At 43.7% G+C, this 27,073-nt stretch overlaps 1 protein-coding gene across 5 annotated transcripts in view; it reads right to left on the reverse strand.

Moving 5' to 3' along the window:
- The window catches only part of LOC147886760 (extra-large guanine nucleotide-binding protein 3-like), a 69,663-nt gene that overhangs the window by 21,269 nt on the left and 21,321 nt on the right, over window positions 1-27,073 (reverse strand). For all 5 annotated transcript variants that reach the window (XR_015543351.1, XR_015543350.1, XR_015543352.1 and 2 more), the window contains exons 4-7: window positions 26,782-26,961; window positions 7,469-7,706; window positions 6,778-7,028; window positions 2,315-2,484 (exon numbers count right to left, since the gene is read on the reverse strand). Coding sequence is in view for 2 of the 5 variants with exons in the window: in XM_087395962.1 (XP_087252088.1) it covers window positions 2,315-2,484; window positions 6,778-7,028; window positions 7,469-7,706; window positions 26,782-26,961 (839 nt within the window). In the remaining 3 variants the exon portion in view is untranslated. The remainder of the gene's footprint in view (window positions 1-2,314; window positions 2,485-6,777; window positions 7,029-7,468; window positions 7,707-26,781; window positions 26,962-27,073) is intronic.

Below are 27,073 nucleotides of genomic sequence, written 5' to 3' on the forward strand. Positions count from 1 at the left end.
TGGGTCAAGTAGGAGTGGCTAAAGTCTAAAGCTTATGGCTTAGACCACGATTTTGTAGGCAGTACCGAATAGCATGATAGGCCCCCATGGAGTCCAAGTGGGTGATGAACAAGGTAGGAGTGTTGCCATCATCTCCTAGGCATTTTGCTTTCACCAAGTCATTTGCATTCTTAAAGTCAAGCAAAAGAATGGGCGAGGGCTGATGACTCACCTTGGCCCATTTGATTGCTTGTCAACATGAGAAGATGTTATCAAAGATGATCTTGCCTTGTACAAATCCCATTTGAGTATTATATGGGTCGAGTAGGAGTGGCTAAAGTCCAAAGCTTACAGCTTTGGCCACGATTTTGTAGGCAGTACCAAATAGGGTAATAGGCCCCATGGAGTCCAAGTGGGTGATGAAGAAGGTTGGAGTGATGCCATCATCTCCTAGGCATTTTGCTTTCAGCAAGGCAAGGATTGTTGTCCAAGCGTGCGCCCAACTCACCTACAGCACTAGTGGGTCCGTCTAAAGGACTCCATAAGGATCTTGAAGCTGCCTGAAACCGTCCTTGCCATGTCTCCGTCCATGATAGAAAAGAAGAGATGGTTACATATTCCCCCAATCTCGGTCCAAAAAGCCTCCCAAGCATGGTGCAGATACTCTGCTCTCTGGTCAAGAAGATGTTGCTTCCCTTGTCATGCAATCATAAGCGACTCATCTATCTATGGGTCTGTAAGGTGCTTCTCATCTCTATTTAAAGAGCAACTAAGATATCTCTCATCGCCTTCTCTTAAAGGAGGACTACCCCTCTCCTCCCTATTCTAACCAATGGTAAAGATCATTGGTAAGATGACGTGCAGTAGTAAGGCCTGTGCAGTGTTTTTTGGCAATGAAATAAAGGCTACTCTAGATATCCACTATCAACTTTGAAAGATCCTCCTATCAAGTCTCTAATGAGGGGGACGACGGAGAGATGTTCGGATGTGGAGATGGTAGCTGAAATGAGTGCACCCTCCTCTGTCCAAAGCCCAATCGTCAATGTAGAAGCAATCGTTCTTGGTATGGATGGTCTCCTATTAGACTAACAGTATCGGTAGAGCCTAGTCTTACAAATCTAGAACTCAACCTTGAACCAATTGTCTATGCCCCTTATTCTAAGGATGAAATCCTCCCATGCCCCCCATCCACTAAGCCCAAGGAATCAAGACCCTGTGTGCGATAACAAGTGGAAGAAAGGCAAATGAAACTAAGAAGCAAACACCACCTCGTAATCCTAGAGCGTAGGAGCTTGCCTATCCTGGCACATTCGTTGTCAATTGGTTTGTGCTCTTAGGATGTCCATCCGCCCATGAGCGACCGAGGCATGAAGTTAGTCCTCAAGGACCTGAGGTGGCGGTTGGGATCCAACCTAGACCTTGAACATTCAAAGTGGCAATGCTCATTGAAGAGGAGGGACCAATGGAAAGCCTAGACCCTGAACATTCCAAGTGACAACCTCATGGAAGAGGAAAGGATCGATGGAAATCCTTACCCATGGTAATCGAAGATGTGGCCTCGAAGTGAGCGTGGAAGGAGGAGCCGTGCCTGGCAAAAAGTAAGGAAAAGGCGAGAACTCCTTTAGAGAATGAAGGATCCAAGGTGACGAGGCCTAATTGAAGGTCGTCCAAGTTGTTGTAGGAGTTTGTGAGTCTGTAATCACAGGTGTGTGAGCTAGAGGAATCCTGGATAGCATCATCCCTTCGATCCTAGACTAGAACCCTAGCCATTCTAAAGATCATCATTGGGGTCTTGAATGGCCTCTCACTTAGCAATTGAACTTTTCCTCCTCCACGAGAGGCCCTCAACCTCTGCAAGGGCTGCAAAGCGGTTCAAGATGCCATCAGTGACATGAGAAAGAGTGGGGGCTGCCATAGGGAAACGTGAGCGTCTACCACCCTCCAAACCTTGGGTCTGATGCGGGCACAAGGAAGGGGCGAGAAGGGGGAAAGCGAGGGAGGGGGGGTCTGGAAAGAAACGATCACTCTGAGAAACCTGCTACCAAATAAACTCCACACTTTGACTCAAAAAATAATGAATTAAATTACTGCTATTGCCAGTCAATAAACAGCGGGCAGCAGCCCATGTTTTTACAGAATGGGGACATACGAGAGAGAATGTCCGACCTTTGCTTTTTACAAGCCAATAACATGTTTACACTTAAGTTGTCAACCCCATTGTTTGATTTACAAAGCAAAAAGAAATTCATAATTGCAGCTTGCCTCCAAAGCCTTTAAAGCAATTTTTTAGTTTTACAATGCTGTATTTGGACAGTTTTAACAAGTTAGTGTTCACCTGACTGCTGAAGATGACTGATCATAATTCTCATTGTACGTCTCTGAGACTGGACTCCTTTCATCCAGGGAAAACTCTATCTCTGCAAGACCTGATCCTTGGGTGACTCCTTCAGCATATAAAAGGTCACGATCGCTAGGCTCATAATCATTTGATGATATATCAACTACCTATTATATGTGGCAATATTAGAAATTCGACTTTGTATAATGCACCATTAAAAACATGAAGCAGTTTCATTTACCGCAACCAAGAGTTTGCAAACAGACTATCTATGTTGATGTTTTACAAACTGGTAGAATTATCAAATGGAGAAATGTCTGCTTCCTTCCCTTTAAAATGGTCAATTAAACAAGACAGTGTATGAAAGAGGCATATATGTTTTTTCCTCCTGCCACCCACTATCATATTGTCTAGACCAATCTAAGGACACTGATACCTCATTATGCAGAGAAAAACAGGTAACTGAAACATTTTAGCTCATGCTCAAGGTACAAACTTTCAATTCCCATATGGCATCAGCACTCGAAGGTGGTGTATCTGTTGTAGAAAGCATGGCCTAAGAACATGCATATGATTTACATGTGGCACGAAGCTGTTTCCATGTGGCACTGGTGGACTGAGTCCAATATGCAAATAGGTGATGCAAATTGTGTGGCACATATCTGCTAGTGGGCACATTGAGTTACTAACCCTGATTCCGTTTTGGGGAATGGGATGCCTCTGGTTAGTGGCTAGGTCACCATATATATCCAGATGAATCCAGGTACATGCCCAAACTCATCCTCTAAAAACACAATATAGTGCAGTTTCAATTTCATGATAGTCACTCATAAGGTCAAAACCATAAACTCCACGCATAGCAGGGACTAGCTATTATGACATCCCCACTGACATCATCAGCGCCCAACAAAGGGTGTTGACCATACACACACCCACACATACTTGAGCATCCATTTATACAAAGTCTTCATACTGAGTTTCTGTCGGCACAGACACTCCAGAGGTGAAGGGCAAACTCAGCCATGACGAGGACTAGATGCATGGCTTCTTCTGGGTCTCTGTCTTAACTAGAGACTAGAGCTTAGGGAGAAGACATTTCATATCTAGTTCAGATTGAATTCATTCAAGCTCACAAACAGTACAGTATGAACCTTAAAGTAGTCTCCCACAGGATTATAAATAATCAGATCCGTCATGCACTGCAAGGATTCACTACTATAAATCACAACCAACCACATCAGTACCCACCAGTGAGTTAGAAAATGTTTAATTATCCACATGCACTATTGAAACACGCACAAATGATGGAACCAGTACAGCGTTCTAGGAGAGGTGAAAAAATATTTTTTAAAGATGGCCACTGTACTACAAGATCAAGGACCACTATTATCGCTTTTAAGCCAGGCTTAGGACTCCTCAATTGATTCACACATCACTCAGACTAGGATAGGCTGCCATCCTCATACTTTGGATGACCTAGCATAGTTAGCCATTCTCCAATCTTTGGCACACCCATGGTTGCAGTCTAGTATCATAGATTTCAAGTGGGCACCTGAGCCAGCGGATTAAAAAAAGGGTGCGACATTCAGCTGCACAAGAACTCAACAGTAGCAAGGGAACTAGGGATGCTACACCGCATATGCTAAAATAGTGACACAACACTCTACATATTAGGAACTGCAGAATTCAGTCTACAGATTGGCCAAAAGTGACCAAACTATGGATTTCCATCAAAGGAGTCAATGGCACTCACATTATTTGCTTCCAAACAGACAGAATATTTACCTTCAATTTACAGACAGAAAAACAAAAAGTAAGCTCTACCCCTTCTCACCTTTTGTCTTTGCATTACTTTCTGGGATATAGAATGCCTACTAGGTCCACAAACCCCATAGCAATGGAGGGCAACCTCAAAAAGGTCATAGGGACGGACACAATTCCCCTTTTTTCATGATGGTACAAGAGGGATTAGGAATTTAGCAAGCTATGCCTTGGTGGACTTTATGCTCATGTTGAAAAGAGAGAATGATGTCATGAAACACCAGTATCAAGTCACTTCAGCTTGGATTGCAAGAAGTCAATCAAGGGGCTCTCAAGGGCTCTCCAGATCCAAATGCATTGAATCCCCAAGGATTTAGAGAACGCAGATCCCAAGAACTGCATTGAGGAGATGATCGAAACCAAGGGGGATGGAAGCCACATTGGAAGCAGCCCACTCCAATGAGACAGCAACATGGGCTATTGTGGTGAGCAAACATGAGACAGTCAAGGAGGAGATCCAAACAAACACAAAACAAGGCTCTCAACCTCAAACCCATGGGGATTAAGGACGAGACTAGCCCTCGGAACATTGTCAAAGTGTTCAAGCTTAAGAAGTTTGGAATTGAGCATTGGCAAATTGATAGTGATTGGCAAGTGAAAAGGATGACACATAGGTGAAACCCTTTATCGTAGGTTCAAATATGCAAGCAAAAGAAATAATGTAATGACACGAGATGGACACGCTCCCTACTGTTGCTCCCACTAGCCCCCTTGCCTCTCCCTTCGAGCCCCACCCAACAGTTCCCTCCACCCTCGCCTTCACCTCCTCCACTGCAATCTGCCTGCCCCTCCCGCTTCCCCTCTTATCATGTCACCCTTCCCTCCCCAATTATTCCCACCTTCCGGTCTCCTCCTCTTAGTACTATAATGCCATAAGAGGATGAGATCATACAAGCCTTTGCAAGCTGAGAGTGCCCTTCAAGGAGATGGAGGGACTCTTTCACATAACCATCAAAAACTTTAAAGCCTCTGATACCTTGTGTTGAGATGCATGCCAGTAGCACACCCATCGCTTCCCCTCTATCATGCCACCCTTCCCTCCCCGATTATTCCCACCTTCCGGCCTCCTCCTCTTAGTCCTATAATGCCATAAGAGGATGAGATCTTACACGCCTTTGCAAGCTGAGAGTTCCCTTCAAGGGGATGGAGGGACTCTTTCACATAACCATCAAAAACTTTAAAGCCTCTGATACCATGTGTTGAGATGCATGCCAAGTATCATACCCATCGGATATACTTTGGATGCTCAAATTCACCACAAACCCCATTTTTCACCAAGTGTTATGCACACTCATCAAAAAACACGCTCTGAGGTATGTTTTTAGAACATGCACCTAACCGTTGGGAACGATACTTTGTGCACACGTCAAATCAGCCTATTTTGAGGCATGTGCCAATTATCGTGCACATCGGATATGTTTTGGATGGTCGAAGTCACCATAAACCCCATTTTTTACCAAGTGTTATGCACACCCATCAAAAGACACACTCTGAGGTGTGTTATTCGAACGCACGCATACTCAATGGGAATGTTACTTTGCATATGCATGAATCTCACTTATTTTAAAACATGTGTAAAGTATCGTGCCCATCGGGTATGCTTTGGATGGTCAAAGTCACCAAAAACCCCGTTTTCACCAAGTGTACCGTCAAAAAACGGACTCTGAGGTGTGTTATTCGAACGTGCACATACCTGATGGGCAAGATCCTTTGCACATGCATGAATTCCACATCTCACAAACTTAATCCACAACAGCACACCTCAAAGAGTGAAAGGCTTAATCAAATAAGGTGACTGTTCATAGCCTGCAGGCTGAGGGCATGGATTCTGGAACTCCTTTTAGCATCAACTCTTTTCACTTTCATAAGGTTGCATACACTTGATGCTCTGCGTGTCTCAAGTCTCAAAAATCAGGATCAGAAAAGGCTATATCTCTGTACCCCCATATACCCTTAAACCCCTTCTTCTTGGCATCAATATTCTGTTCAATTCTATGCTAACCAGGTAGCCATCTTCTTGACATTAATTTTTTGTTCAATTCTATGATAACCAGCCATGGCCAAGTAGCTTGCACCTGGCTGATGCCAACCAAGTTAGGAAGAAGGTAATGTTCAATAGTGAGCCAAGCTGAGCTATTAGAGCTTAGGGTAGTAATCTTGATAGACCACATTAGGCGGGCTTTGTCCCAGGGGCCAGAAGTTAAGATTGTAAAGCTGGAACAGACAAATGGGAGATAATTGAACCTAATATGTCATTTGCTCAGATATATGATTTGACAATCGGAATTACACAAACTATGAGCTTTGCATGAAATACTAGTAAACATCAGTTTTCAGCTTCATTTTTTTCCTGAACTGAGAATTTTATACCGTGCAGTCCATAGACAAATATTAATCTTAAGAACTGGTAATTATATCAAGCATTCGACTGCCTGGGGTTTCTTGATAACTTCCCAGACTATGCATGCTAAACAGAGATCTTAATTTCACAATTCAATTGATTTCACAATAAGATGGATTGAAAAACGCATAGAACATTGCATAGAAGTCTTCCTCTGTGTAAAAGTAGATAATCCCAAATATCTTCTTTTTAACAGAGTATCCACATGCAAAAAAATTAACAGGAGAAAGGCACAAACCCTTTCAAGGAAGTACTCTGCAACATCAGGTAGCATATGCAGCTCAGCCTTTCTTCTGTACGTAGCCTGGATTGCAGGGTCCCTCCACATTTCTTCAACCAAAGGGGCATACTCCCGGGTAGCTGCTGGAAAATAGGCATCCAAGTGCCCATTTGCCATGATCTCCAAGATCCAGTCTGCTTGACCCTTCAACCTGGCGTTGATTGCGTATGGATTCTTCCTTCTTAGTTCATTGTTTTCTCTGGTCTCTCCTGGGAACCGGCGTCAAAGAAATATAAGCACTACACCAAGCAAGACCCAGAAAATATTCAACAAAGAAATAAATAGTCATGCACAAAGCACCTATCAGACCAAAAGGCCCTCTCTTTCCCAATACTGTCCCTGTGCTGCCCCCATCCAATCCTTCCTCTTTCCTGCCCCTCTGTTACCCTCCCCTTTTCTCTTTACATGCCCTGCCTCCTCTTCCATGGCCCTCTCTCCTCTGCTTGCTGCTCACATTCCTCTCTACGTCTTCTATCACAAACCTACCTTATTCTCTAGACTTCCTCATAAATACTCACCACCCCCTCCCTGCTAGCTACATCTTCTTCATTTCTTCTCTCCTGTGCCAGCCATAAACTAACTATAACCCAATATGCCAATTTCTTACAAGAAAGAACATTACCAAAATATCCTATACGAATCGGAATACCTGATCCTGGAGATGAAAGCCCTGAGGTTTCAACATCAGCAACATCAGAAAAATAAGGTTTCCTTTGAAGCCCATTAGATTCATCTCGACTTGCCTTGGCTGCCTCTTCTTCATCCTCAAAGCGTTCACGCCCTTCGAGCAGTATGCTGATGTACTTGTAAATGTTGCTTTGTATCATCAGTTTTACACTTTGCAACTCCTCTTGTGTAAAGCACAGATCTTTGTATAGGAATTTTGCCTGTTCATGAGCAAATCAATGTGCAGATGGTTCAAAAAACCCAGAGTTGATAATGAAAAGGAAAAAATAAAGAAAAAGATCTGAATTCTTCAGTTTCAGACATTTCTGGAAGCCACAAACCAGACAAACTCATGCTTTTTTTGGGTGAAATTTTTTACGCTTTATATTACAAAGAAGCTTCCCCTGAATGGCGGTCTCAACAATACATCGGCAAAAGATCTCAATATATGACAAGTATACATTGTAGTCTATATAATGAGTTTGCAGAAACCAAAGATAGATTGCTGCAAAGAGTGTCAGCAAAAAGGGACAGTGGAAAAAGTAGGATCAATCAAAAAACAATGTGGAGACCAAAGGACATCCTTTGAACCTGCCATAAGAAAATCCCACTGAGTTAGCTGCCAATATCCAAAAGCAAAGGTGGTGAGTTGCAAAAGCAAATAGCGCATCATGGCAGCCCAAGGTTGATCTCCTTGCAGAAATTGCAGCATCATTTTCCCCTTCTGGGCAAGGATATGCACATGAAAGCCCCCATGCACCTTTGACGAATAGAGACGTTCCACTGAAAGTAATCTCAAACTTTTTCGGCCATGTTTAGAACGCCAAAAAGTTTCCATATTGGCTGACATAAAGTATGTAGACCCCCCACCCACACACACACTTACAAAAGCTATCAAAATGAAGAAGGAATATACTGGGTACAGTGGTACCTCCTAGACTAAAAGGACAGTCCAGAGGGACCATGCCTATGAAAGCTATCTCACCCTGATAATCCCTCTTGCCCTCCAAAAAAATGCATATTATTCTCACATTGTGCGATCTAAATAACTTGTTAGAGTCACTACTACTCCATTTGGCTAGGTCCAGCTTAGAGAAGAGAGAATTTTATATTATTTCCAACATGATATTCCTTTATTAGAAAGACTTGGGGATATTTGTTTTTCTGTACTCAGAGAAAGCGACAGCATAAAATCACAAAACTATACATCATGGTGCTGAACGTATAATCTAAAATCACCTTACTTGGCTTACTATAATCATAGAATCTAGTTTGTGCTTCTGGATTTTAAAAATATCAATGGGTCCCCTGAGACCCTAGGATGCAACGAGAAAGAAGCGTGGCATTAGTTCCCAGATCTAGTGATGGAAGCATCTTCTCTCTTTGAGCCTATCCTAGCATAAGTGAGGGGTGGGAAGTTTACTGGAAAAAGGATGATATCATGCGGTCTCGTTGTCACGGGGACATGGTGGTGATGGTGAAGTGTCTAAACTAACTGTCACTAAATTTGGCCTAGGGTACCAGGCTAGGGGCCTTAGTTAATGCCCAAAAGGTACCTATGATTTTATGTGCAACAAGTGCAACTCCTGGTGCTATTAGAGTGGTTTCATTTTCTAAGGTCATTGGTTTGGTTCAGTGGGGTCATCCTTTAAAAACTGACCCCCTAGAGATCCTTCAAAATAGGGTCATTGGTTCCCTTGCACTAGGGTCATGGTGTGCCATCTGACCCCCTGGGGGCATTAAAAATCCCACGCCTCATTTTTCTTAGGTGTCTGTTGGTGGCCTATCTGCTTGCCTTGTGTTACCTTTGGAAGCCCCTGGAAGGCCCTGGATCCCTTCCTTGGCTTTCCTTTTTGTTTTGAGACTTCATCCCTACCAGAGCAACCTCATTCTCTTCATGGCGGATTTCTGCAGCTCTCCCTTTGCTTGCTGAACTGGAATTTCATGCTTTCTTCGCGACAATTCTTCTCCCCTTGGTGCCCTCTGTTGTTGGCATGCTTCTGGGACTTGGACGCCTTCATTCTGGGCCACTTTTGAAGCTGTTTCTGACTTTCTTCGCGACAGTTCTTCTTTTCTGCATCTGAAGCCATATTCACGGGTGCCTCTCTTCCTGCTCCTGCCTGGTGCAAGGCGCACTGAAAACGGAGCTGTTTGTGGGCTGTAAACTCTGTTCTGGTGGACGCATTCTTGGCTGATCTACTACAGCTTGCTGGACGCACTTCTCTCTGATATTTTCTGGCATTGGAAGACACTCCTAGGCAGCTCTCTCCTACCAGAGTTTGCTGTCCGCTTCTCATCCTACTTCTGGACCTGTTTCGGGCTGAAACAGGCTCTTTCTGTTGGCTGAATTCTCATCTTCCTTTCACACTCTTTGCTACAGCCATTCCTACTGAGTTCCTGCTAGGTTGGATACCTTGCCGTTGGCCCAAGAGAGGATTGGGGCACTGGTAGTGATACTCTCTTCCTGGGGTTGCAGTGGTTGGCCTTGGGCTCGCGGTAATGGTTTGGAAATGGGTAATGCATTGCTTGGCATGCTGTCAGACTAGTCTACTTGAAATTATGCATGTCTGCTGAAAGGAACCAAGGTAACAGCACTGGGAGTTGGTCACTAGCACAACCACGAGTTGGCGTTGTGCTGGGTTGCACCTACGGGTGAGCTCTAGAAGGGAGTCCCTTTGTATCTTTGAGCTAACCAGTTTAAATAAATACCGCAAGGGGCGCCAAGTGTTGGGGCCAACAGGTGTCACTCTCTATGTTTCTAGCCTCCCTTGGCTTGAATGGTTCCATGATGCTGTGCAGTGAAGTTCTATGCTTTGAGTTTGGTTTGTGAACAAAGGCAATCAATTAAATTGGCTGTATTTTCATTTTTGTGAGATAGTAGAGACAAATACACTACCCTTAGTGTTCTAAGGCCAGTTACACTCGTGCTATTCGGAGTCAATGCCCTCTCCAAATGAGCTGAAGTATCAATAAAAGTGGACGCCACGAGCTCACAAAAGTCTCCAGAATCATCCAAAAGAGTAAAAGAATTGCTCCACCTGAGCTGAAAGAGACGTGGAGCCCTCAAAAGCAGTGAGCATTGCTTACAACAATCTGTTAGATGTGATGAAAGATCAATATGTTAATGATGCTGATTTTTCAACTATTTATGATCAGCTTTCTCATGGTCAAAGGCATGATCACTATATGTTGAAAGAGGGTTTCATTTTGATGCATGGATGACTCTGTGTCACTGAACAAATGCGACAGAAAGTCATAATGGAAAGTCATGCTCCTCCATATGCAGGACATAGAGGAATTACAGCAGTGGAGCAACACTTTTATTGGCCATCTTTGAGGAAAGATGTGAAAGGATATGTGAGAACATGCATGGTTTGTCAGAAAGTAAAGTTTGACACGCAAAAGGCACCTGGGTTGTTACACCCTTTGCCAATTCCGGATAGACCATGGCAAAGCATAGCTATGGATTTTGTGTTTGATCTTCCACGTACTCCTACTGAACATGATGGATTGTGGACAATAATTTGCAGGTTTAGCAAACAAGCCCACTTTGTGCCAGTCAGAAAGAAAATTACAGCAGATCAAATGGCCAAATTGTTTCCATCACTTGATGCGAAATGGATGGAGGAAGGTGAACTGGCAGATTCACCTGGGATATTGCAGCTTTACCTTGATGCTTTCCAATTAGAGCCCCGGGCTCCTACAGGTAGTTCAGCAGAGCGAGCGTCTGGAGCATTACCTGATGTTCGAGAGGGGGGTAGCACCTCCACTCCCTCAGTATAGACGGGCTCACCGTGATTTCATGAGGTCGCTTGATGACACTGTATGTTTCATCCGAGATACTAAGCTGACAATATTTCTGCTGTGAGACTTCATGATATTGATGCATCTTGACTATTGATCGCCGAGGATCACATGGATTTTGAGCAGTGTATATGGATGGATGCATGCCTCTCCTAGCCATATTTTCACTATCTCTGTATACTATAGCTGCGGCTTTCTTGTATACTCTTTTATGCTATATTTCATGCTTACTCTTGTGTTTTGGGACAGCAAACTGTGGTTTGCTATTTCAAGAGAGAGGTATGTCACGGGGGCGTGAAATTCTAAGTACTTTAATGTACTACAAGACCGTGACAACTTTTGAAAGTCCAAGCATGGGCTTAATAATGTGTAATTAAACGCGTCATGGTGCCTAGCACATAAGCATAATTAATCCCTAGGCCCAAAGGCATTCCAAGAAATTAAAGAGTGGTTGTTAGGAAATGATGATGTGGCATTTTTAATGGGCCCCCTAGAGAGCCGTGTACCTTCAGTGGCCCCCCCTAGAGTTCCAGGGGACTCTAGTGCCTTCTACATGCTCCTTTGCCATTCCTGGACCTTCCTGGGCCTTCTAAACTTCACATGTGTGGTTTTCTCTCTCATCTTCTCCCTTTGTTGAGATTTTGGACTGGTTTTTCAGCCTCCTTCAGCTTAATTCCGTTTTTCTTCATAACTCCTCACCCATTTGGATTCCTCGACTTCTGTTTGGCCCGATGGCTTCCCCTCTGCCTCCCCTTCGCAGTGATATGCTTTTCTCTCCGTGCATTTGGTAGAACGGGCAGAGCTAAGCACTTCTTTTGCTGGTCGAATTTGCAAAAGTGGCTTTTTCTGGATTTTTGCTTCTACCGCCTCCTGGGCCTCTCCTCTTGCAAAGCTACAGCTTTCTGTTGAATTTCGAGTGGTCCCATGCGCTGGTTGACTGGTTTTTCTCAGTTTTGGAGGACTTTCCGGCGATGAAACTTCTCCAAAACCTTCTCAATGCATTCCTCTCTGAAGCACGCTTCTTTTGAGCCCAAGAACTCCCATTTCTTCGCGACAGAAGTGCTTCTTTTCACATTTTTCAGTGGAATTCTTGCTGGTCGGCTCTTGTAAATGCTCTTTCATGCCTTTGAACTCCTCTTTGGCTGAGAATGCAATTGGGCATTGGCTACTATGTCCTCTTGGTGATTGAGGACTTGGTTCGGGTTTTTAGGACTTGGTGAGTTGTGATTTTGCTGCTGCAATTTCTTTTTGCCATAAGCTATTGGTTGGCCTCGTGTGCCGTCTCTTTCTTGGCTCACAGGTGCCCAGGCAGTGCTACATGAGTCATTCTTTGGTTGGGTACTTTGCTGATTTTATTTTGGAGCTTTGAAAAGCTTTGTGAATGCCATCTGGAAACCACTCAAAGAGAGTGCAGCTGGGGTGCAGTGTGATTGCATCTGGACAGCCAATGGAATTGCACTCGGAAAAGAGAATGCCTTTGGGTTGAGCCTATGGGTTAAGTGCACTTATGTGATGGTGTTCTATGCTTGAAAGCCTTGCGAAGGCTTAGTGAATTGGGGCTGTGTGCTCAGTTGCAGGGAAGGTCTCCCAGATGCAACTTGTAATCATTTCACTGTGAAATATAAAGAAATACCGAAAGGGGCGCCACGGTGTTTGGGGCCAATCGGGTGCACTTGTCTATGTTTGTTGAGCAGGGGCATTCTAGCCTCCATCCCTTTTTCAGTGGTTTTGTTTGTGAACAAATGGGTAAATGCCAAATGGTGATCATGCAATGGTTAATGGTTGTGATATATGCTTTGTGAGCTGTAAATAAGTGCTGAAGTGATTAAAGGTTTAGTTCCACTGCCCTCTGAGTGATTAGAGGCCGGTTTCAGAAGGCTTAAGAAGTCTCCTAGGAATAGAAAAAACACCATTTTCATTTGGCTTTCTATTCATGGAGAAATTGCAGTAAACCAATGGAGGTCCAAATTTGAAACTACCTCCTCTTGCCTGCCATGCTTCTCAGATAGGCCACGGTTGTTTGGAAGGAAATCGCAAGACTTGTGGGTAGCTTTGTTCCCTCCCCAATTTTCATCACTTGGGGTTCAATGGCTTGGCTCTCTCTTACTGAACCTTCAATTTTTTATACCATGCATATATCCTCATGGGTTTTCTCGATTCGATGGCATTTGGTTGAGGCCTACCGTTTGGCTCATGTTCCATTCTCTCACTACAAACACACATAATGGACACTTGTTGGGGGATCATAGTGAGCATATATCAGCTTGGGATATTTTGGAGTTCCAGATGCACAAAGGCACTTGAAGGCTCCCAAGTCCACCCATCTCATATCTTGGCCAGTAAATGGACGAACACGGTACATATATTGATGGCCACCTAGTTGAGTATGAAAAGATCTTCTAGTTGCTATTGCTAGAAGAACTATTTCCCTCAAGAAATAGAGAGACTAACATTTTTTCTCTTAGGTCTCTACAAGCTTGGGGTGGCATTTTCTGCGTCAATCTTGGCTCTTTCATTTGAGTTAGGCTTGACCCTTGTAAAAATTACCATACGGTGCATGGTGTATTCGATCATCAAGACTTTGCTCTTTGGCGTTTTTTCAGCACTTTGCTCTTTGGCATTTTTTCAAAGTTAATAGAAGTCTTTTTTATGGAAAAAAAAATCCAAAACTACTAGATCTTGTAATGGAACAAGCTCATGCATGAAACTAGATTATCAGTCTCGCCTAATTTCTCCTTTAGGCGACTTACATGAAAAACCAGATGTACCTTTACTTACAAGCTGTAATTCCTACTTTTTCATTTGAGTTGTGCTTGAGCCTCGTAGGCTTTCTCATATAGTGCATGGTGTATCTGATGCCTTGAACACTTTGCTCTATGGCGTTTTTTCATAACCCTTTTCCATGGAAAAAAAAAATCCAAAACTCTTTCTAGTTCATGAAGAATATATAATGGCAGATATTGTAATGAAACAAGCTAATCTACTAAAACAAGATTATCAATCTCGCCTAATTTCTCCTTTAGGCGACTTAGATGGAAAACCGGATGTACCTTTACATCAGGCAGTAGTTCCAACTCATAAGCTACGTTATTGATTATACAAATAACCTTGAAAGGTCCACAATAATGAACTGAAAGCTTGTAAACTTCACCAATTCGTAAATCCCACGAATGTTATTGGATTATGAGATAAACAAATTTGACCTTCGTAAAAACTTGAGGCAAGTGCTTCTGATTTACATAAGACTAAGCTCTATCCTAAGCTGTGCAAGCGTTTTCCTTCGCAAACTGCAACATGTCTTGCTGCAATTGCAGAAAATCAGCTGCCGCTCGTACCTTTATGTTCTATAGACCAACGGTCCATAGAGCCTTAGGCTAGTATCCATACATAATACAAATGGACTGAGCTTAGTGGGTGTACATTTTGCACCATTATATGCAAACTTAGCCATGGGAAGATACTCTTCCCAACCGGATCGCATGAGATAGCTGTAAAATCAGATTTAATGAAACAAACATGAGAGCACTAGCTCATTCATCATTAAATTGACATCCATAGAGTTAAAGATAAGAAAGATGTAGAAGCATCATGAAGTGATAATTGCCTATCTTTATTAACAAGCTGTAGATTACAAAATTCAGCCATGGTGCCATTGAGGTCAACTTCCAAAGTTATATGCTGACCTTGTATACAAAAAGTAATAGTGTGGCCCACATAATTCACATAAAGCTTCTGTTGGAATCGGAGTCCTAGTGTGTGTGGTCCTAGTGGTCCTAGAGTCCTAAGAGTGTCCTACACTTGTGTGAGTGTGAAGAGTCTTGAGGCCACTTGTGCCACCTCATGTGGTAGGTGTGATTCCTCTCCTAGATTATAGGATCTAGATTCTCTTGTGTGTGACCTCATCTATGAGGTATCAGTGTGGGAAGATAAGGCTTGCCCAGCCTATAAAAGAGGCAATGTACTTGCTGTGATATACTCTATCTATCTATCAACATCACTTCGTGCCTCAGCTCTTGCCTCCAATCATGTGTCTCTCACCCTCTCCCCATTTTCAACAGTTGGTATCAGAGTCACCTTGAAGCTCCTGCCTGATGGCATTCCTCTCCTCGTGAGCTCCTCTTGTAGCTACTTGTGATTTCCTCTTCTCCTTAGCCTCTCCTTGAGGTGATGAGCTTCATCAACGTGGAGCTGCACACCTACCTTCCATAGCTGCGTATGAAGGGGAGCGAAAGCAAAGGGGAGGCACTCGTCATGGAGGAAGCGTCCTGCCCATCCTTCGTTGCCACACTTGCGCCACTCTTCTGCTGCCTCTACTTACGCTCGATGCACCACCAGATCTGGAGAAGCTGCCGACCAGCAACAGATTGAAGCAGTCGGTCTCCCTCGCAATCTGCTCACACCTTGCACATTGCTGCTACCGCCTCTCCGCTATCTTCCCTGATGCTGCACCATTCTGCCCGTCATCTTGCGGATCTTGTACCTGCTCAAGCCTGCTGAGTGCCCGTACACCCACGCTACTTCTAGTTGCCCACGCAACTTCTCCTATTGCCCACGTAGCTAGACCTGCGACAGCTCCTACGAAGGTGTCAAAATCCGTCGATGATTTGGCAGCGTCTCGCATGTACTGCCAACTGACGTTCTGAGGGCCGTGGCCATCGACTCGCACGTCAACGCAACTCTTACTGACCCGAAGCTGCCCACGCTGCTGCTCCAACTCTTGCCCACGCTACAGCTCCTGCCCACGCAACTGCTGCTCTACGCTGCACCTCTCTGCCCACGTTGCAGCTCCCCTTTCGTAATTCCCTCAGTCGGAATGGATCACATGCTGCAGCAATTCAGTCGTCATTTTGACTGCCACAGGCCCTGTTGGTGACCAATTTCCTGCCCAAAACCCTAATTTTCGCCCCTTTACAATTTATGCTCAACTTCTCGAATTTTTTGGGTGTTTTCATGATGTGAGGGTTCCCAACCGTTGAACGAGAACTCTTCTGTCAGAAATTTAGAAAAGCCCCAATTTTCTGCAAACCCTAATTTTGCAGCAACCCTAACCCAAAAATTTAGGGCTTTTATGTCTTGTGTCTTCCTTTGGCATAATTGAAGCTTCTACCATGTAAAATTTGGGCCTTTTTTTGAAATCTGAGTAAACATTGTAAGGGATTTAGACACTGGCTGTAATAACAGCTAAGACCTTCCCACCAATGGATAGCATAAAAAACTCCTCTTTCATCGAGAAATTCTCAGGGAGCAATTTCCCAGCTTGGCAAACAAAACTCCGGCTTCTTCTTATGCGAGAAGGCATATGGAATATCACCAATGGCAAGGAGCCAAAACCCCAAGGTGATGATGCTAGAATCAGTTGGTGGGAGAACCAAAATGATAAAGCAATGGCTATCATTGGCCTAGCTTTAGCTGACAACCTTATCCACCATGTGGATTTTGATAAGACAGCAAATGACGTTTGGGAAAAATTAGAGAATTTGTTTGGAAATAAGATCAATAATTCCAAAGTATTTCTCAAACAAAAACTCTTCCGATGAAGGAAACTGAAACCCTCAATGAACACTTGAGCAATCTTGGGTCAATTCTCCAACAATTATCTGCCATCCGAGCCATTGTTGAAGATGATGATCAAGTTGCTGTACTTCTCTCAAGTATTAAAGACATTTCCAAGTACAATGAGATCCTTGCTGTCCTAAGAGTCAGCGGCAATATGAGCTTTAAGGATATGGTAGCTCATCTCATTGATGAGGACCGTAGGCTTACAGAGAAAGCAGAATCTTCCTTCGAATCTGGCAAAGCATTCTTTCTCAAGAATAAGCCCACGAAGAAAGGAAAACCTCTTAAATGTAATTACTGTCAGAAACTTGGCCATCCAGAGGATCGTTGCTTCAAGAAAATGGCAAAGGTACAAGCCAAAGAACATGCCAATCTGGTTGCGGAGCAGAGCGAGGACGAAGATGATGAAGCTACACCTTCTGGACCTGAGGAACAAGCCTGCACTGCTGCTATTTCTGGTCTATCCCTCCATGAGGTGATAGATGAAGAGTGGGCTTTCTAGAGTCATGTGTGTTAGGTACTCTGCCTTGGGTAGTCCCCCTAAAATGATGTAATAATTTGTCATTTTTGTGTGCCTTGTCCTATAAAGGGCTCCACTTATTTCCATGTACCCAATTAGGAGACAGGGGAGTTGTTATGTCTTTCCTTTATCAGGCCTGGCCAAGTTCCAAGATGTTGGTGTACTCCCTAGACCTATGGGTTGGTCATGCATCCATGCTCAGATTTGAGTCTCTGATCACGTTGACACCTAAGCCATGAGAGTGCTTGGTTCAACCTCTGAATTATGCTCAGTTGTTAACCTCTGAGATTGCCTGGGATGCACAGTCTGGATGATGTCATAGTTTTTCACCCTAGCTCCGAAGGGGGGTTTGTTGGAATCGGAGTCCTAGTGTGTGTGGTCCTAGTGGTCCTACAGTCCTAGGAGTGTCCTACACTTGTGTGAGTGTGAAGAGTCTTGAGGCCACTTGTGCCACCTCATGTGGTAGGTGTGATTCCTCCCCTAGATTATAGGATCTAGATTCTCTTGTGTGTGACCTCATCTATGAGGTATCAGTGTGGGAAGATAAGGCTTGCCCAGCCTATAAAAGAGGCAATGTACTTGCTGTGATATACAATCTATCTATCTATCAACATCACTTCGTGCCTCAGATCTTGTCTCCAATCATGTGTCTCTCACCCTCTCCCCATTTTCAACAGGTTCTACCGAAAGAACCACACTTTGCCAACCAATACATCCTATGCGGTCCATCTTCGAAATATGAAAAGAGAGACTCTCCTCATATTATTCCTGAGTTCGTAATTGAACCGCAGGTACACTATGATCTCAAACCTCGCAATCACCCTGGGCAAACTTCACAATATATGAGTGGTTACTGCCCACCATAGGCAGGTTCAACTCTCACATAAGAGACATTTCGATAAGTTGTGAGTAGCTGCATTATAAAAAAGAACATTCAGTCACATATGTTTATGGCCGCACGCATGATTAAAAGATCATGTGGGACCAAACATCAATGAAACAAATCACAACTCTCACAAGTCTTGCTAGAAGTAAATAAACCAATGCTAGAAATTTCAATGGACATCATCGGTATGGAAACTTATGCCACATGAACTACTTTACCATTCTCCCATAACTACTTTGACTCATTATGTTCTTCTTGGAGCAATAATGGTACAATTCTTGGCAATGAGACTAACTTTGTGAAACTTGAAATAGAAGGAATGCTCCGTGTCCTTCACTCGTTTTCCTCAATCCTTTCGCTATTGCTTTCAAGGAAAGTTTGCCATAGGACTCTTACTGGTGCAGAGCCTTTGCTAGGTGATTATTCTTTTGACAAAGGCCTTTGAAACTACCAACTAACGACCACCAAGAGCATATTTGTCGCCTCACAACACAATGATATCATCACAGGTCTTCGTAAAACAAACTACATCCTCCAATGGTGTAAGTTTATAGTGGCAACCTCATTCTAATAGTCTCTTGGGAGACCACTACAATAGAGCAACCGCCATACCTAGTTAGAAAAGGTAGAACATAAATTTGTTGTTGTACACGATAGTTCTTTCCCCATCATGATAGCCTTTTGAGTTTGAACAAATTCTCAAACCATCAGGTTCCTTTAAAACTTCTCAATGAATTTAATTCTAAACTTTGCCCAAAAGAAAGGTGCTTGAAATGTCCTCTTCAACTCTTGGAACCAAATACACGTGTTATAACTTGTCACGCAAGTATGCTCCCACAACAGTTACACAATGAACTTCTTGATAGTTTCACCAAACTGAAATGTGTGCCAAGACTACACATATTCAGGCTTTTTCTTCTTCTTGTCCTAACAAAGGAATCACAAGAAACGGTGGATGCCCGTGGCACACTCTGCTATAAATACTGCTGTTGTAGATATGTAACCATCTAGTTCATATAACTCAGCCAAGACATTGATGGCTCACAACATCAAATCTTCATGCAAATGAGGATTAGTGCCCATATTCTAGCGACTGAGTGGCTCTCATGCCAACTGAAATGGGCACCCTAGGCAAGCGTCACCCAAGCCCAAGCCTGGGTGTAATCCAAGTTCCACTCTGATGCCAAGACCTACATAGCTTAGGAAGACTATATATGTGAAGCTAGCAAGCTCGCCACCAAGCCATAGATCCTATATAAAGGATCACCCTTGAAACCCGAGGTTAGTCAAGCACTGTGCCACGTCCATGACCACAACCGCGTGTCCCATACCACAGGATTCCACCAGTCCAAGTGTTCGATCAGACTAAGCATAGGCCTACTCAAGATCCCAATATCCCAAGGAGTCCATCCACCCATAGCTCATATCTTAGAATTACCCCCAAGTGTCCTTATCCTAAGGGCACCCGTATATTGGTATACTAACTGACCTATTCTAAAGGGTCCAACACTTGGACCTAACCCCATCATTAATGCCAGCTCATGCTACACCCTTAGAGTCATAGCAACAACATGAAGGGGGCAGAAACGGGAGGTAGAGAGGCAGAAACAGGAGGTAGATAATCGAGATCAATGACCCCACCTATGAGCCCCCGATTGGAGGGGATAAAAACGCATTAGTTCATAGGGGTTTGGGGGGATCACAGCTCAAGGACAAAGGCTGTGTGGAGGCGCCTCCAGAAGCAGATTTGGGGGCTGCATATGCGCATCAAATCAGAATCCAAAAGGGCCCCGCAGGAGGACCTTTTATAGGCCAACTAGGGCAGGTCAGGAGCCAACTAAACAGGTCGGCCCACAGGCTGCACAGGCCGGTGAATAGGGTAGGGGGTCGGCCCCCTGCTGGTCGGTTTACAGCCCTGCTCCAGGGGCTATATAAAGCCCCCTCTACTCCCTCATTCTCCGTCCAAGTTTTCTGAAGCCTTCTACCACAGGCAGTGCATCCAGCAGTAGTAGAGAGAGTTCTCAGCTTGGTTTATCCCCTTGCTGGATGTTTTGTAGTGCTGTGGAGCCTGTTTTTCCCACAGATAAGTGGATGAGAATACTTTGAGTTCTCTCCTTTCCTTTGCTATTCCTTGTGCTGTGTTTTCTGAGTGAGGTGAGCATCATTGTGATCAAGAGAGTTAGTCTACTTGGAGTTGAAGCTTATCCTGAGGATTGAGTGATTCTATCTTCTATTTCCAACAGTAGAGAGGCAAAAACAGGAGTGGAGTTGGGCAAAACTGGGAGGCAACGAGCTGAGGAGAAAGGCAAAGAAGCTAGGAAGAGGGCGACATCAAGGGTGCAAGGGGAGAGGTACAAAATGGGGCAGAGAAGCTAGAGAGCAGGTCAAGCAGCAATGGAAGAAACAGCATGAAAAATCTAACCTTATTGCTATGAAGGCTTGGTAATGCGAATAGAAGGTCATGCAATGATATGCCAGGGACTTCCCAAGCGGAGGCAGACATCAAATCTTGGACTAGCATACTATCAGGGGCAATAAATTATGACCTTCCTCTTTCATTATTACTTGCAACAAGCAGAAAGCTTTTTCAGACAATTGCACACAAAGGCCATAACTTGCTTGCACATCTTTGGAGTGTACGTTTACATTAGTACCCATTATGAGTCACGACACAAGCATCAAGAGGCAAAACATTACTACATACATAATAGAGCAAGGCATAAATCAAGACAATGGAAATCAAAGCCATTTTGGGTGGAGAGCAACATAGTGTAATGCCAAAATCTCCAAGTGTAAAAAGAAACTCATGCATAGAAGTTGATTTGCTACCATGAGACGAACCTAACATATAGTCAGTTCTTCAAAATAGGAAACAGATCTAACCATAAGTCTGAAAGAGATGCATGTCGACATCTTGCCTTCCAATTGCATTAAGCGTCAAGCCTAGCAATCCTCGCCCATTTGATATGTCTTTTGGAACGGTGGGTGGGCAGCCCAAAAAAACCTACGCCAGCGACACCGACATCCAAGAGCCAAGAAAAATAGCCGAGACAGGGAAACCATATTGCTAGCCATAATATAGTCCCAACCATGCAACTACTCTCGTAGAGGATTAAGTGACCTGTAAAGAACCAACTTAGTCGAATAACATCAAGCCAAACCAAGGTCCCCACTCACGTCCACAAACAATGGTTGAGGTTTTTGGATCCATGCACAATCATGACAAATAGATGAATGAAGGAGTTACTCAGGCTTAGTTCATAGTCATGTTTAATGGGTCAAAGTAAGGTAAGTTAAGAAGTAATAAAGATCATAAATTCCTTTCGGTGATATTTTCACAAGTGGTGCACCAACCTTACTAGAAGTGATACTCCATTCTCTAGGATTGGCACCTTAAAATTAAACCTCCCTATACAAAGGCTCGAATCACGTTTTACAATTTATCTTGTCACATGTCAACTACTTGAAAAGTCCATACCAATCAATCCCCTAGTCTAGTAATCTAGAAACTGACACCATTCAATTGTATGTGAGACCTTTATCACTATTAACACCTCCTAGATTATTCGTGCATGTGTAACAGATCCAGAGAAGACTATGATCCACTCCATAGTTGTGGTCTCTCAACGAAGTGTTATGCAAGCTTTCTCATGGGAGTTTAGGCCCCCATTGAGGTCCTATGGTATGCTGCCCCATTGAAGAGCCCTTACCCAAAGTGGTGGTGTACGACAAGATATGTATGGTAGCTTGCAACAAGTTTTGTATTCATATTTTCATCTAAGGTCAAGCAACATTGAAGTTTGAGGGAGTGTTTGGACACAAGAATGCAAAGAAAAGAAGAAAGCAAAGTTGGAGCATGTTTGGAGCACATAAATGCAAAGGAAACGAGAAAGTGACCAACTTCCATTGATTAAACTCTCCCAGTCAAAGAGGGACAGCCTAAATATGTGTGTGAGAAAAATAACATAAGACAACTAATATAGACCAATGCAATACAAAATCCTAGATGATGTAGCCATGCCACATGATAGGCTAAAAAATTTTACATGCCCAATACATAGACAAGCTGCCCTTGCTCAATTTACTAATGTCGAAATTTCAAAACAACAGTTTTTCGTCTAGAAATGGCTAAGTAGCACATAAACCAAATATCACCTTTTTAACACTCTCCCTTAATATATGCCTTTCTAAGACTAGAATATATCCAATCGTACAAATTCCGACTTTTGTTGTTCAAAAGTTTTATATTCAACAACCTAAGCATGTCCCTTCACCAAGGGTTTTTGTTAAAATGTAAACTACCTACTAAATTATGGTGCAAAATATGAGATCCACTTCTTGCGTTGCCACCTTTTCCTTTATAAAGTGGAACTCGGCTTCATGAAAGAAAGAAAGAAAGTTTATTAAAGTCTTCTGAAGACCGATGGGTCTATGAGCCTGTGAGAATCATGATACAAGCAAACTGTGAGGGTGGAGGTACTACACGAGCATCCAGAATGCAAAAAGCTAGTGCTAAGTACAACATCATCATGTAAGAGTGATCGACTACACATCAGTATCATCATCATCGTCATCATCCTCATCATCAACATCATCATCAGGTCATCCAGGTGGATGAGACAATGGAAGCATGAAGTCGGCGATAGAGTGTCGTTAGCTGCTGGCGTGTGTGATCCTGTGTCATCTCCTAGTCATATCTCTGCGCCTAACAAGGGCTGCAGTGACCCCTATCGATAGTGCTAAGTATAACATAGTCATGTCAGAGTGATCGACTACACATCAGTATCATCATCATCGTCATCATTATCATCATCCTCATCATCAACATCATCATCAAGTCATCCAAGTGGATGAGACAGCGGAAGCATGAAGTCGGTGATATAGTGTCGTCGACTGCTCGCGGGCATGGTCCTGTGTCATCTCTTGGTCATAGCTCTACGCCTAACAAGGGCTACAAAGACCCCTGTCGGAACAGCCCCGACTTTGAACAGAGAGAGGATATTCCTAAGAGTAATATGTGCGTCAACCCTCACTCTAAACTATCGTGTCACTGGCCCTAGATCCCAATCATGTCGGGGCCTCGTAGTATGGGGGTCCATATGCTTTGGCTAGAAGAACTCCGTGATCAAGCTCTGAGAAGGGTCTACCAAGGAGGAGGTCTCCTCCTATCTCTGTGATCGAAGTAGACGCTCGCGGTGCTTGACTGCCAAGCAGTTCTAGGCAAGAAATCAAAACAACATGCCAGAACTATCTCTAAAGAGGAAGTAAAAGCGCTCTCGGATCTCGTAGTAAACTGGGCACTTGAAAATGAAATGCTCCTCCGACTCGACCTCATGTGTGTCACATAATGTGCATATGCGCCTCTCCCGACGTAGACCCTCTGCCTTGCCACTCTCAATGTGTAGTCTATGTGAAGAGACCCAAAACTGCCCAATAGAAATCCTCAGTGAGTGAGGTAAGTAAATCCACGTATATCCTGGTGGGTCAATGAAAACCTCCTCCATGATATGTAAACAACGATCCCTGTAGAAGCAGACTTCACTGGAAGCTCAGTCAGTCCCAACTAGGTTCGGAATGTGTGTAGCTGTAAAAGATCCTCGCGGATGACTTGGTTGACCTCGTGTCACAAGAGAGGAGAGAACAGCGTATCAATGCTATACTAGAAGGGAGGGAGTCTATCCATGTGGAGCCCCACTCGCTCAAACCATCTCTTTGTGCATGCATACCAGCATCTCTCGTCACCTGCCACCACTAATAGTGCCATAGAAGAGGACAATGCTAGCCATGGTAATCTGTTGCACCTAGAAGTGCAATCCACGTACCCCCTGACCCGGTAAACATAGGTGACAACCTGAAATACTGCATCCAGCTGTAGCAATGAAGCGTATCCCTTGCTCAGGCAGGCCTGCAGCACGGGTCTCATAGTGAAGATAGGTCCAGAGAAGATAACCCCAAGGTATGTATATGACGAAACAATCTCAACAGGCGACCCGTCAAACGTGAACATGAATTGCTGCCGGTGCATAACGGCTCGAGATGTATTGAAGATCATAACCTTGGTTTTACCGAGGTTGACCTTCAAATCATGGGACTCACAAAAGGACTGACAAAGCAATATCCGATTCAGCATGCCAACTAGAGAGCACCCATCTCCTCCCAATGTCTGCATAATTGTCTCAAGCTCGTCAATGTAGAGGCCAAACAGGGTGGGTGATAAAGGACACCCTTGTTTGATCCCAATAGTGCTCCTAATCTCCTCTATCCGGACTCTGCCTGGGACACTCTCGTAAAGTGCCATGACGGCCCAGATTATCTCCTGATCATACCCCAAATCTTGTAGGCGTCCGAGGAGGCGGGCTCTCGGAACCGTATCAAACTATGTCTTGCTTTTTAGCAATTCCCATGCAATTGGGAATCTTCTCTACTTAGCAAGTCGAAGTTCCTCACAATAGATTTCTCTTATCGTCACTCATACATCTAATTATTGCTAGTTTGGCTACTCCAACTCTCGTGAAGGGACATTGCTCCCAATGTGCCATGCCTTGGAGGATAATGTCATCTCTGCTAACGAGTCCATAGCATCAAGGTTTCCAAAACTAGATTCGTACCCTTCATCATATATGGGGGAGAGATCAAAGTGACTCTCAAGCAGCTCAAGGCTTTTTCTCTGACTTAAATTTGTCTCTTCCATACCCGACACAAAGTATGGCTCATAGTATTGGCCTCTTACATAGTTTCTCCCTAGTTAGGGTTGTTATTGTTAGAGTTAGGTATCTCATAGTGAGAGAGGGCTTTATTGTGGATGTGCCCGCCTGGAAAGGATAGGATAGGTAGGCCTAGTTTAGTTGGCAGTTAGGGCTGAGTTTTGGGAGCCCAAACTAGGTCCCCACCCCGATGGGTCGACGACCTGCATGGGGTGAACCCGACCCAACCAGGGCCAATCAGCTAACCTGGCTGGTTGGGTCAGGACTCAATGGCCAGCCAATGCTAGCTGACCAGGTTGGCTAGGGGGGCTTCATGGTTTCTCCCTGGTTAGGGTTGTTATTGTTAGAGTTGGGCATCTCATAGTGAGAGAGGGCTTTATTGTGGGTGTGCCTACTTGGAAAGGATAGGAAGGTAGGCCTAGTTTAGCTGGCAGTTAGGGCTGAGTTTTGGGAGCCCAAACTAGGTCCCAACCAAGGTGGGTCAACGACCTACATGGTCGGGTGAGCCCGACCCAACTAGGGTCAGTCAGCTGACCTAGCTGGCTAGGTCAAGACTACTAGGGGGGCTATAAAGGCTACTCATTTTCAACTCATTGTTTCACATCGGGGCCTCTCCTTGGAGCATTCTCTCACACTTGACCAGCCCCCTTGTCTACGGTTGTACTAGGAATATACAGATGCAATTGCCTATCTCTTGTGTCGATTTCTCTCTTTCTCTTTCATACGCTTCCGCACATGCATAACTCTAAGAACTATTTCCTTCAACAATTTCTTTAAGATATCTTAGGTAACCTTGACATTTTTATTTTTATTTTTTTTCAAAGAAAGGAACCTTCTATTAATGCTTGAAAGATTACATACAAGACAGCAGCCCCGGTCAGTATGGAAAAAACCGGAAAAGGCTGAAAGAAAGAAACCAACCTGTTCCAGAGAAACCCAGCTCACTGCCTAGGGGATCTTTGGAACTGCGGCTAGCACCCAAGTGGGGGGAGTAACCTTGACATTTAGGCTAGTTTTGTGCGACCAATGTTCTCGATATGTCGCTCAAGTGACGAGACTTGCCATGAAGATTTTTCTTTTTTCTTTTTTTTCCTTTTTAAAGAAAATTTCATTTTCTTACCCTGCCTCCTTACAAAAAAGCATTGTGAAGCCTCAAATCATTCTGATCAATGTCTCAAAATACAAATCCCTTGTGGAAACTAGAAGGTGCTCTCATTCAATACATAAACTTCTCGTAATCTTTATAGGGCATTCCCTTTCTTCGATGACCTATCATTTAGTTCGGTAAGGAACTACCATTTCCCATTACTAAGTTCTATTCTAGTTGCAACCAAATCTTTGTACAATAAGCGTTAAACCTCTAGCCGTTAGTGCAGCACTCACCAATAAAAAACAGTGTGTAGACAAGCACTATTTAAGTTCCCTTCATAGAAGTTTTCAACTCCTTTTCCCTTATAACACTTGTACAAGCAATAAAGCATGTTCAACACCAACTAGGATCTTCATAAAATACCATCACGCTTCCCTTGCCCTTGGCGATCTTAAGCATGATTAAAAAATAACATTTATTGTTTCCTTTTGTCTTATACCATCAACATTTCAACAACTATCGAGTAGGGCCAACTGCATGCGTGTCTCTGTGTGTGCGCGCATGTGTGTGTATGGTTGTGTGTGTGCACACGCGCGCATGTGCACGTGCATGCATGAGGTGTAGTACATTACATAAAAGCAGTGCACAATAAAGAAATGACCCAAAATATCACAAAATGTTAAAAAATTTCAAATACGCTTCTAAAGGGAAAAAAGCTACTACGTTGTTTTATTACCTGTTTAAAGATGGTGCTTGTTCCGGAACCTTCATGGCCTAAAAGAAGTAGCTTGTAAGTCTTCTTTTGCTCAAGGTATGCAGGCACAGATTTCATGCTGCTGAATGAGTCTCTAGATCTAACGTTGCCGCTGTTTGGAGTTGGCAATGAGAATAATGGATATAAAAACCTTGTTGTGGCCTGCCTAGCAATCATCATGAAGCAAGCACAACTAGGTTACTAGATGGTACAAAAGGAATTCATATATACCTCCATGGACTAGAATATATCCAATCTTATAAATTAAATTTAA

This window comes from Dipteris shenzhenensis, chromosome 24 (genome assembly GCF_047967505.1).
Source record: "Dipteris shenzhenensis isolate YYH24624 ecotype China chromosome 24, Dip_SZ_1.0, whole genome shotgun sequence".
Lineage (NCBI taxonomy): Eukaryota > Viridiplantae > Streptophyta > Polypodiopsida > Gleicheniales > Dipteridaceae > Dipteris > Dipteris shenzhenensis.